This window comes from Saccostrea echinata, unplaced genomic scaffold, assembly GCF_033153115.1.
Source record: "Saccostrea echinata isolate AGI-Se365-2 ecotype Australia unplaced genomic scaffold, CSIRO_AGI_Sech_v1 ptg000032l, whole genome shotgun sequence".
In the NCBI taxonomy this organism is placed as follows: domain Eukaryota; kingdom Metazoa; phylum Mollusca; class Bivalvia; order Ostreida; family Ostreidae; genus Saccostrea; species Saccostrea echinata.
Window position 1 is genome coordinate 6,780,159 of NW_026889781.1, and position 12,687 is coordinate 6,792,845.

The following is a 12,687-nucleotide window of genomic DNA, read 5'->3' on the forward strand; positions in this document are numbered from 1 at the left end:
TTAATCTATTCTGACAAAGTGTCAAGGTCTTCTTTTTCGTGTTTGATCCATCGCCTGGCGTATTCTTCAACAGAATTCATAATATTTATAAAATTATGACGCCAGTTGAAAGTATGGGGTTCCCTAAATTTTGGCCCTTTTCAAATAAGGATTTAAGGTTGTCATTATTAACTATGTTTACATCACCAGTAATGGAAGATCCAGCAGGACTATAGTTGTAGGTGAAGAAGAACATGAACACGTAGGAGGATAATGTATCAGATGTTCGATATCTAGGCATTGTAGAGTTTTTTTGTAATTAAAAGTACCGAAGCACTAGCCGATGTATATTTATAAGAAATACAAGGTGTGGACTTCAGCTTGAAATATGGTGGAATACAAGACTGGACTCTTTTGTGATTAAGAATATTTCTAATAATCTACTGATTATGGATATTGCTAATCATTGGCTTTTTAAACCGCCACGTTTTACGGAAGATAATACTGCTCAAACAACCCGTCGAATCCTTTGTTTGCAAACTGACGTTTAAGGAACAGATGGGTTGTTTGAGCAGTATTATCTTCCGTAAAACGTGGCGGTTTAAAAAGCCTATGATTAGCAATTTCCATAATCACTGATCCAAGCCTGTATTCTGGTACTAGGAAACAAAATGCTTGTGCATATACATGCTGTTGTGTTCTTGTATTCAGTGTATTAATAAACAACACTATATAGCCGCATAAACAATCCAGTAAACTGTTTATATTAACTTTACTATGTGTTCGGACATCAGCATCCAGTCCCAGGAATATCATATTGCATTGCCAGACTTAATACTCTGTACATATGTTTGTATGCTTTAGTCTAGAATAAAATGCTAATCTGTAAAGATGCCTTCTAGTACTCATTTCTTTTGTTAAATAAAAACAACACAAAATTGGCGACGAGGATTTAAAACAATGGCTGGATATATAGGAAAAATTGAGGCGTTTGATGGCACAGTTGATACGTGGACAGCGTACACGGAACGTTTAGAACAGTACTTCGAAGTTAATGGAATTACGGGCGGCAAACGTGTCCCTGCGCTCCTAAGTTTGATTGGGGGAAAGACTTACGCTTTACTAAGGAATCTTACAACACCAGATAAACCATTGTTAAGGTTCTTAAAGATCACCTATCGCCAAAACCCTTAGTAATTGCGGAAAGATTTCGTTTCCATAAAAGAGAGCAAAAAGAGGGCGAAAGTGTCAATGAATATGTCGCACAGATCAGGAAACTTTCTGAGTATTGTGACTTTCAGGATCTAAATGACACCCTTAGAGACCGATTTGTTTGTGGACTCCGAGATGAACAAACCCAGAAGAAATTACTGTCCATGCAGGGGCTCACCCTGGATAAAGCAATTCAAATAGCGGTCGCTATGGAAATCGCATCAAAAGACGCATTGGAACTGCAAGGAAAAAATTGCGAGTCTGGAGTCAACAAATTAAAATTCCAGAAATCGAAATCAAAGTTGGAAAAACCGAAACCTTCGAATTGTTACCGATGTAACAAAAGTGGACACAGAGCAGAAGAATGCAGATTCAAAGATGCAACATGTCACAAATGTAAAAAGAAAGGACACATTAAAGCGGCATGTCGTGCAAAGGACCAATCATTCAAATTTCCGAAGAAAGTGCATGCAGTAGACGATGACAGTGATTTAGGATTGTACACTGTACATACCGGTAAGCGAAATGAGATAATGGTGGATGTGTCTATTGACGGGAAAAATGTCAACATGGAACTAGACACAGGTTCCGCAGTCTCCGTTATTCCGGAAAAAGTTTTTACAGAATTGTTTCCCAGGAGGAAACTCGAGGATACAAGCGTCACTTTAATGACTTACTCAGGAGAAAAACTCAAACCTCTTGGTGTAGTTCGTGTAGATGTCTTATACAGAGATCAACGGGAAAAGTTAGAAATGTATGTTGTTTCAGAGGGAAAAGCGATACTTTTCGGGCGTGAATGGCTACGAAAAATCAAATTGGATTGGAATTCCCTGAACAACGTCACACTGGATATCAATGAGTTATCACAGAAATTGGAGAAAATTCTTGATAAACACAGTGCCGTGTTTACAATGGAAACTGGATCCGTCAATGGAATCAAAGCGAACCTCATCATGAAGGAAAGCGCTAAACCAGTATTTGTGAAAGCAAGATCGCTTGCTTACGCTCTGAAACCCAAAGTTGAAAAAGAGTTGGAACGACTTGAAAGTGAGAGCATCATAACCAAAGTTCCGACAAGTGAATGGGCCACACCAATTGTACCGATAGTAAAGAGATCAGGTGATATCCGAATTTGTGGGGATTTCAAAGTTACGATAAATCCGCAACTTGAAATAGAGCAATACCCATTGCCTCGCATTGAGGACATATTCGCTTCATTGGCAGGTGGACAGAAATTCTCAAAGATCGATCTGAAGAACGCATATTTGCAACTTGAAGTAGAAGAGGAATCAAAGAAATTTCTTACAATTAACACACATCGAGGATTGTACCGTTACAACCGACTCCTATTCGGGGTAGCGTCAGCACCTGCAATATGGCAACGCACCATTGACACAATATTGCAAGGATTAAATGGAGTACAGTGCATTTTGGATGACATGGTAATTACGGGTAGGAATGATGCAGAACATCTTGAAAATTTACGCCACGTTCTACAGAGACTGGAGGAATATAACTTGAGAGCGAACAAATCCAAGTGTCAGTTTTTCCAAGACCAAATTGAATACTGTGGTCATTTAATTGACAAACAAGGATTACACAAAACCAAGGATAAAATTAAAGCTGTGTTGGACACCCCAGAGCCAACCAATACCACCCAACTTCGAGCGTTTCTAGGTCTTGTGAATTACTATCACAAATTCCTTCCAAATTTATCATCTGTTGCACACCCGTTACACAAACTCTTGGAAAAGGAAGTCAAATGGCAGTGGACCAAAGAATGTCAGGAAGCGTTCGAGGAAGCAAAAAGGTTGGTAACTTCTGATCAAGTATTATGTCACTATGATCCAAACTTACCAATCAGGTTAGCGTGTGATGCGTCACCTTTTGGATTAGGGGCAGTGTTGTCGCACGTGTTGAAGGACGGGACGGAACACCCGATCGCGTTCGCTTCAAGAACTTTGAATAAGGCTGAGAAGAATTACAGTCAAATTGACAAGGAAGCTCTTAGTATTGTGTTTGGTGTAAAGAAATTCCACACTTATCTGTATGGTCGCGAGTTCACCTTGATAACCGATCATCAGCCGTTAGTGTCAATTTTCAATCCTAAGAAAGGAATTTCAGTTACCTCCGCTGCACGAATGCAAAGACATGCAATATTTTTAAGTGGATATACGTACAACATTGAATATCGCAATACAAAACGCCACACGAATGCGGATGGATTGTCAAGAATTCCTCAGGAAAAGAACGGACTTGAGGCCGAAGACTTAACTGATGTAGCAGATATGTTTACACTCAGTCAAATGGAACAAATATCATGTCTTACGCACCAAGAAATTAGAAGAGAAACGTCCAGAGACAAAATTTTGTCAAAAGTGTACGATTGCATTGTTAATGGTTGGACTGAAAATGAGGATCCAAATCTAAATCCATACTTCAGTAGAAGGAATGAATTGACTGTTAGTCAAGGCTGTGTCATGTGGGGATGCAGAGTTATAATTCCACAACGATTTCAGAAAAGAGTACTTGAAATGTTTCATTCAGCTCACCCCGGAATCGTGCGAATGAAACTTTTGATGAGAAGTTACGTTTGGTGGCCGAAAATCGATTTGGAAATCGAAAAGCTTGTTAAAAGTTGTTCTGGATGCCAGAAACAACGCCACAATCCGAAAACTGCACCCTTACATCCGTGGGAATGGCCATCAGCTCCGTGGAAACGTATCCACATTGATTTTGCAGGACCATTTTTATGACACATGTTTCTTATTGTCGTGGACGCACATTCAAAATGGCCAGAAGTTATTCCTATGCAGACGACCACGTCAACCAAAACGATTATTACTTTGCGTAATATCTTTGCAAGAAACGGATTACCGGAGCAGCTTGTTTCCGATAATGGCCCACAATTTGTGTCTGAAGAATTTCAGAAATTTATGAAACTAAACGGAATAAACCATATCCGATCAGCACCCTATCATCCTGCAACAAATGGCCTGGCGGAACGTTTTGTTCAAACTTTTAAACAAGGTATGAAAGCCATGGATAAAGAAAATGCGGACATTCATAAGAAGTTAGCAAAATTTCTTCTTACGTACCGTAACACGCCTCACGCCACAACAAATGAAACACCATCGATGTTATTCATGGGGAGAAACCTTAGATGCCGTTTTGACCTTATCAAACCTGACCTGGGACGAACTGTTAATGATAAGCAAATGAAAACTGCAATCACTACCAAAGCAGAGAAATTAAGAGAATTCAACACTGGAGAACAAGTGGCAGTTAGGGATTACCGCGGGAAGGAGAAATGGACCAGCGGCGAAATTATTCAGCGCAAAGGACCATTAAACTACGAAGTAAAAACACAAGCAGGGGGAATTTGGAAGCGACACGCTGACCAAATCCGAAATGCCGAGTTCAAGGCCGACCCTGAGCAGAATTCCGATGTGGTAATACCAATAACCGATGATAAAGCTCAAGCAGCTAACAGTGAAGCAGACGAGACGTCTGACGAATCACCGCCGATAATTAATGCACCACAGGAGCGCCGATATCCGTTGCGAACCAGGAAGCCTGTGGTCAAATTAAATTTGTGAATGGCTGTTTGTGTAAACACCGTATGGGTAATAATAATTCCCATAACAGCCAATAATTAGCAGTGGTTGTAGTGCGCGTAGAAAAAAAAAGTTTCTTTTGCAACCACATTAGTTTGTAAATAATTAGGAAAAGTAGTAAAAGTTATTTGATGTATATCTTTACTAATTATTTCTTCTTAGATATTTTCTTAATTAAAGGTTAAAATTGAATATTATTTTATCTGATGGACATAAAATAAGAAGGGAGGAAATGATGTGTTCTTGTATTCAGTGTATTAATAAACAACACTATATAGCCGCATAAACAATCCAGTGAACTGTTTATATTAACTTTACTATGTGTTCGGACATCAGCATCCAGTCCCAGGAATATCATATTGCATTGCCAGACTTAATACTCTGTACATATGTTTGTATGCTTTAGTCTAGAATAAAATGCTAATCTGTAAAGATGCCTTCTAGTACTCATTTCTTGTGTTAAATAAAAACAACACAAAACATGCAAGCAGTGTCTTTATCACGAAGTTGCACATTAGTCTAAAATACATAAACAGAACTTAAAATTGATATAATTAATCGTACTACTTTTAAAAATGAATTGTATTCAATACGTCACTCGTTTTCAGGAATATTTAATGAAGCATAGTGGAGGTTGTTTCTATTTTCTTTGAAATATTTGTCCATATAAACGTACTTAATACTACACGTATTTATTTGTATTACAATTACTAAATGACATCACAACATTAGGTATCATATACAGCAATCCAAATAGCTTGTTACAGGCCTGTGGCAAAGTTTATCAAAGTGGAGGGGGACGGGGGCTCCGAAAAAATCCCGCGTGACTACGAGAAGATATGTGCTGCAAGAGTACCCTTCCAATTATAGAAACTTCCGTACAAATTCCAAACAAGTCCTAGTCGTTAAAGGTTACCGAAGATAGCTAAAACTATAGACCCATCAGGGTAAGAATTTAGTATTAATTCTGTGCTATTAAACTACTATTACTCAAAGTGGGTAGACCATTGTAGAAAATGTAAAGGCTGGGTTAACCTGTGTTACCTTTCAGACTAACCAAAGGACTCGTCCAAGGACGCATTGACGGCCGATGTAAAACTTTACCTGAGATTAGTGCGAAATCTCTGTATAGAAACTGTTGCGGCTGCGGAGCATCACACATTATTCCTTCGTCATAGGATAGAATCCAAAATTTAACACTTCATACCTTTTAATACACAGACATTGTAAAGATAAACTTCATGTTTGTTTCTAGAAATGTTTTTATCTACAAAAATAACATATTTTAATTCAATGACTAGACTTTAAAAGACAGGACAAATTTCATCGGCATCAGTTTTCTGCATCCAGGCGCTCGTAAGAACTCATTTCCAGTTGAAGGGGAAGGCGTGTGTGATCGAGGATCTGACATTTATTAAAAAAAAAGTCTTAAGGGGGTACGGCCGTAAATGAGCTTAGATTGAATACTTAATACCTCATTCCCGGGTCCTACAGATCTGACATCATCACTGGCAGAAACAAGACACTATTTTAAAATCTGAACACTAGCAAAACAGTTTCCACGTGATGTATTTGTGCTAAATGGATGTTCCCATTTAAAGGTCAAAGCTATGTACAGTGAACAACAGAAACCTTGACCAGGACGTGTTGCTTCCATTCTTTATTACAGTTTTAGTAATTAGACCATAAAGTTAAATTATAATTAAAAAAAAAATTCAAGATGGAAGAAATCTTTTTTGTAAAACGAATTTAATTAAAACCCAGAACTTTTTTTTTAAAAATTTCTGTTAGAAGCACAGACGATGGTCCACGTATTGCAGTCATTTTTCTTTAAAGGACAACAACTTGTTAAAACCATATTTCGGACGAGATCATTGCGTTCAGAGAATTCCAGGTGTTTAGTTCAACCTCGTGCTCGAACCAAGTCGTACGGTAATTCACGTAATACGGTAAGAACAGCTGCACTCTGGAACAGTCTCCCGGTAGATCTGAAACAAGAACAAAATTAATGTAGTTTTGAGAAGTGTGTTAAGACTCACCTTTTTAAATGCCTTTTTATCGTTAACGCAGTAATGATGTTTTCTTTTTTCTTTTTTTTTTTTTTTTTTTAAATTTTCTAGTGTATACTTTGTTGACTCTTTATAACTTGTAAAACTTTTTCATGTTTCAGTGTCATACTTTTATTATTTAAAAATATTTGTTTGCAACGGCTACTCTAGGATCCAATTTTTTTGGCTATGTTATTTATAACGAACTATGTCGACGTCCATTTTAAATTTCTTAAATTGTGTGCTAGTTGATTGTTGTATTTTTTTCATACATTTTTTTTAATGTGTTAGTGCTTTAGAGCATTTTTAATTACATATAGCGCTATATACTCTTTTATATAATAATAATACTATTTAAATAGATCAATATTTATAGAGTTTATATTCCAATCTAATCCGCTCTGAATTAGATGATGTTATCGAAGGAAGTGCATGACATTAAATGGTTTACCCAAATCTCAAAATTAAAGCTGAATGGTTATCGTCCTTGTAAATTTTGTCAATCGATTATTACCCCTTTTAGCATTTGCTTTGAGGGCGCATTAGTTGCAACTTCCTTTCTCCATTTTGCAGCAATAACATGAGTCGGTAAAATTCTCCCTCTTGTCATTGTGTATTATTAATTTGAAACAGCCAATTACCATACCCATTTATAATTGATACTGCTTTTTTAAAATTGTTTTTTTTTTCAGATGAAGACTCATAACAGAGATCATCTCAATATGACAAGCTTAAACAATTACAGTACTTCACCACGTAGGACTTTGACATTAAAGTATTGGTTTACTGAACAGTTAAGGGGAGATTAATATTTAGTTCCCAGCTCAGAAGAGAGTTTGTGAAAGCGAAATGCAGACTAGGCACGTTAACAGTTATGGATAGTCAAATATTCAGTGTCTCAACTGGGTGTCTTAGGATGTGGAAGCGATACCTGATTCATTGAACTAGACTGTGGCAGAATAATCATGCGCCGTTACTGCAGTACACGATATCTTTTGAACCATAAACAATAATGTAGACTTTCAGAATCTGGTACGGCTGTCTATTTCTTTTCCAGCTGAGTTATGCGTTAACTACTGACACAAGAAATAAATAAGTGCTTGACCTCTTCACCTCTCAGGGTCAGGGTTTTTACTACGTTGTGAGAAAATGCAGTGATGTAAATACTATACAGTGATGTAACTCTTTAAAATTTAAAAGTAAACTTTTAATTTAAATATATACATAAATAAGTGCTTGACCTCTGTACCTCCCAGGTTCAAGGCTTTTACTACAAGTTGTGAAAAAAATGTTTGTGAACTTTGACCTTTAAACTATGAACTTTGAACCTTGATTTGAATATTTGATGATGTGAATTTTGCTTGTGTTGTAGGGCCTGCCCATTGTGTTTGGTGGCCCATCCATTGTGTTGCCAGAGACACCAATAGTATTGTTAATTCGATATACAGCCGTGCCCAATGTTTGCCACAATAAAAGTTCTTTTAATACAATCTTTGTGTTTATATATGCACTTATCGGAGATAATGTGTAAAAGTTTACTATGATCTATAGAGGGTATGCCCTTGCATTAGATGGATTTACTAAAACCATTACATTACCCTCAAATATACCTGCATACAAATATACGACAGCATCTTTTAACTAGATAATGTACGGAAAATATATGAATAAAATCATAATAAAACATCCAAGGTAATGGCCTGTTAAATATCTGCAAATAATATATATATTTTTTAAATTATGATTGATTGATTGATTGTTTTACGTCCCGTTCGAGAATTTTTTCACTCATAGAGAGACGTCACCATATACCGGTGAAGGGGGCTTCAAATTTAGATCTTTTACTCGGCACTCAGGGCCATTGAGCAGTGAGGGTTCTTTATCGTGCCAACGCCAACCGTGACATGGGGCCTCGGTTTTTAAGGTCTCATCCGAAGGACCCACAACTTTCACTTCCAAGTGCTGAGCGCTTGGCAAAGGAACAGTTGCTACCTATTTTTATTCGACTTAGGTCAGTCGCGGCCATGATTCGAACACACGATTTTCCGATCACGGAGCGAGCGCTCTACCGACGTAGCTACCGTGACGGCTGTTTAATTATGAAATACATTTTTGGTTGTAAAAATATTACTTTATCTGCCTCTCACTGCGTACAAATTGTTTCAAGTTTTAGACAAATGACTTGTTTATACCTTTCAATGTGGGATTTAAATAACGACAAAACAAAATGCTATGGTAAGATTTGATGTAGTTTAATGCTCCTTTATAGTTTAAAATCGCAAATCATTTCATTTTTTGGCAATTGTAAGAAATGTTATAGCTTCATATGATGTCATAATTAATATTTCCAGTATAAATTAAGCTCCACCTACTTTCTGTAGCCTTAACTGTGCTGCGTTGTCTTACAGTCATTTGACATAAGTATTCGTCAATGTGGTCAAAATATGCAGATAGCCGTAAAAGTTGTCACGGCTATTTCCGATCGTATTTTTATATAAATCATATCGGGTTCGCACATTTGTCCAGAATTAACATCACAAATTTCTGGCGATGTCAGTATGTGCAAGTACGGCTATTTATAACTTCAGTTTCATTTTTACCATTTTACAGGGCATATTTTGACCCTTGGTGGGCTTAGCTCTTTGTTCAGTAAGATGGAGAAAATAGCCACAAGGGAAAACAGAGGAAATCGAAGTTGCCATTTTAAACAAGGTAAATGAATATTAAAACCGAAAAGAATATATCAAGCATTAGTACATGTGGATTGTTTGGAATACAAAGGACAACCATGTACAGTATTATGAAAAGAAAAAAAAAAATGAAAGATTTCGGCAGTGTAAAAACAGGCATTGATCTGTAAGAAAAACCCGAGTTCGCCATGCGCGACTAAGATCAACATTCAAGACTGGTGAAAAACTAGAACTGTCCAAAAAGAACAAATACCCCCCACAGGGTTTTCAGAGAAGGTGCCAAGTCACTAATACTAGTATTTGATGGATCTTAGAGGTGTTCACAATTTGTTTAAACATTTGTATTGAAAATTTACTGGTAATTGCTAATTAATTTTTTTAATGAATGAAACTAAGGCACAGCCTAATAAAACACCAATAGTTATAATAACTTGTTTTTATTACATTGAAAAAATAAATAACAAATTTTAAGCATTTCTCTGTTGGAAAGTATGGATGCATTATTTATCCATTTTTTCTACAGTGACTGTAGGTCAAGATCATGACACACCCTCATATCATAAGCAAACTTTCTGTGAAGTGGAAACTCCCAACATCCCAACATTATTCTCCATAAGAAAGATACAGACCAGACATAAATTATGAACTCGTTCTGTCAGTGACCTTGAACTTGCCCAAGTGACCTTGGGTCAAAGTTATGACACACCCACAGGTCATAAGCAATCTTTGTGTAAAATGGAAACTCGTCAAGTTTATCCACAAGAAAGATATGGACCCGACACGAATTATGAACTTTTTCTTTCAGTGACCTTGAACTTGCCCAAAAGACCTTGAGTCAAGATCATTACACACCCTCAGGTCATAAGCAATCTTTGTGTAAAATGGGAACTCACCAAGTTTATCCATAAAAAAAGATATGGACCGGACATGAATTATGATTTTTTTCTTTCAGTGACCTTGAACTTGCCCAAATGACCTTGGGTCAAGTTCATGACACACTCTTAGGTCATGAACATTCTTTGTGTGAAGTAATAGGTTCTAATGTTCCTCCGTAAAAGAAAATACGGACCGGACACGTTTGCACAGACAGACAGACGGACAAGGTGATTCCTATATACCCCCCAAGGTTCGTTTGCGGGGGGTATAATAACAGGAAGGAAACTTTAAATGAATTTACAAATAATGTTACCGTTACTGAGTCACAAATCGATTTTAAGATAAAGCCATTTTCCTTAATATTTCTATGAAATAAAACTTCCTTAGGGAAAGATAATACAAACCAATGCTACTGGAGTCATAGTTTTGGTCAAGTTTTGTGCTCAATTGAACTGGAGGAAAATATGGTATACCTTAGATTTTATATCCGTTACTTGCTTTTATTTTTACCAGTAAATGACTGTGGTGATCAAATAAATGTATTTTGAACTAGATTTTTAAAGATTAAAACCCGTATAATCGACATCACCAGTGTATAACACATCCTGTGTTTGGGGAAGGTGAAGATAACGAACAGTGATTGATCACAAAAGTCCACAAACAATACACATATTTGAAAAGGGCAAAAAATACGGACCCCCAGAAATTCCAGAGGTGGGATCAGATGTTTAGGTATAACCTAGCTATAACAATTAACAAGTGATAACTATATGTTGCCTATACAACCGATATGACTAGTTTTAAATACATGTAACCTGTATACCAATATAACCAGTATATAATATATGTAACCTGTATAAGCGATAAATAGAGTAGATAATACATGTAGCATGCACAACCAATATAACCAGTATAAAATATATGTAACCCAGGGTTCTCCATCATTTGAAATTTTATTCTGTTGCAGACTTTACGTGAAGCACTAATATTCGAAGTATTTTCGCGATCAAATTCGCAACTGAACCACTCTTCATTATAATTACAGAAGCATACACACACAATTTCTTTGAATTACTAATTCGTTACACAAATGGTATGGTCGTATATATTTTTAAAAATTAAATTAATGGATATTTAAACCAATTAGAATGTCTCTAAATTATAATGTACATACAATGTATTATAAGACAAACCAACTGTTAACCCCCCCTCCACACACACACACACACACCCTCACACACACATACACACACACACAATTTAAAAAAAAACAAGTGCGATTAAAAAAAAAAAAAAAATTAAAAAAAAAAAAAAAAAAAAAAAAAAAAAAAAAAAAAAAAAAAAAAACTTATATAATATACTTGTATCACTATCTACAAGTTGTGCGTGTATACTAAACCTTGATATTTTTGTACATATATATATTTACATAACTTCATATTTTTCACATGCTCTGAAGAGCAGAGGAAATTCTGGTCGATACAATCAAACTACTAAACATTTTAAAAAGTAAATTTGCCGTGATTTTTGTCAGTTGATCGAATTGCCGAAGTAAAAAAAAGAAACTTTAGAATAGTAAAATACTTTTAGGGGGTGCCTTTAAATTCTTTAACAGTACATTTACATCAATTAAATGATTATGGTACGATGTTTGACTCACAGTGCCAACATAATTCTAGAGACGTGGTTCTGAAGTAAAGACACACATTTATAATAATTTTTTAAAATAATATTTAAAAATGCAACTAGCAATTATACGGTTACATGGAAGAGTGAAAACAAATTATTTATCTTTTTTCCTTCATGCGTAAAGACCAGCCAGGGTCTAGGAGATAATTGATTATGCAAGGTGAAGCAAGACAATGTCCCCTAATTAAGAGATAACTTTAAAAAGTGCTCTGTCTTAAAAATTGAAATTGGTAGATTTGTTTGATTAAAGTTTCATTTAGAGAGAATTTATGTTTTGATTTTCTGATGATCACATATCTTACTGTGTTGCAAAATTTTTACTGTGTTGCAGGCATAAAATTTGAATCTTTACTGTGTCGGGGAAAATTTGACTGTGTCGGGGCCGACACGGTAAAACAGCTCATGGAGAACCCTGGTAACCTGTATAACCTATATACACAGTAGATAATACATGTAGTATGTACAACCGATATAACCAGTTTAAGATACATGTGACCTGTATAACCGGTATATAATACAGGTAACATGTATATCCCATTTAAAGGGTCAGAAACTCCGTATCAAGATTTCGAATTT

At 36.0% G+C, this 12,687-nt stretch overlaps 2 protein-coding genes across 2 annotated transcripts; both read left to right on the top strand.

The window, feature by feature from the left end:
- The first annotated feature begins 939 nt into the window (after nt 1-939).
- LOC133197903 (uncharacterized protein K02A2.6-like) lies at nt 940-3,947 on the top strand. The gene is made up of 2 exons (XM_061334084.1): nt 940-1,139; nt 1,301-3,947. Exons 1-2 carry the CDS (start codon nt 940-942, stop codon nt 3,945-3,947), a joined length of 2,847 nt encoding a protein of 948 aa, XP_061190068.1.
- Nucleotides 3,948-3,950: 3 nt separating this feature from the next.
- On the top strand, nt 3,951-4,790 carry LOC133197904 (uncharacterized protein K02A2.6-like). The gene has a single exon (XM_061334085.1). The coding sequence runs from the start codon at nt 3,951-3,953 to the stop codon at nt 4,788-4,790; it is 840 nt and encodes a 279-aa protein (XP_061190069.1).
- The last annotated feature ends 7,897 nt before the right edge of the window (nt 4,791-12,687 follow it).

Excerpts from the sequence above, each read along its gene's own strand:
- LOC133197903 (XM_061334084.1), top strand. The coding sequence starts at position 940 with ATGGCTGGATATATAGGAAAAATTGAGGCGTTTGATGGCACAGTTGAT. Across the intron at positions 1,140-1,300 it reads CCAGATAAACCATTGTTAAG|AGACCGATTTGTTTGTGGAC; the intron begins GTTCTTAAAGAT and ends TGACACCCTTAG.
- LOC133197904 (XM_061334085.1), top strand. The coding sequence starts at position 3,951 with ATGTTTCTTATTGTCGTGGACGCACATTCAAAATGGCCAGAAGTTATT.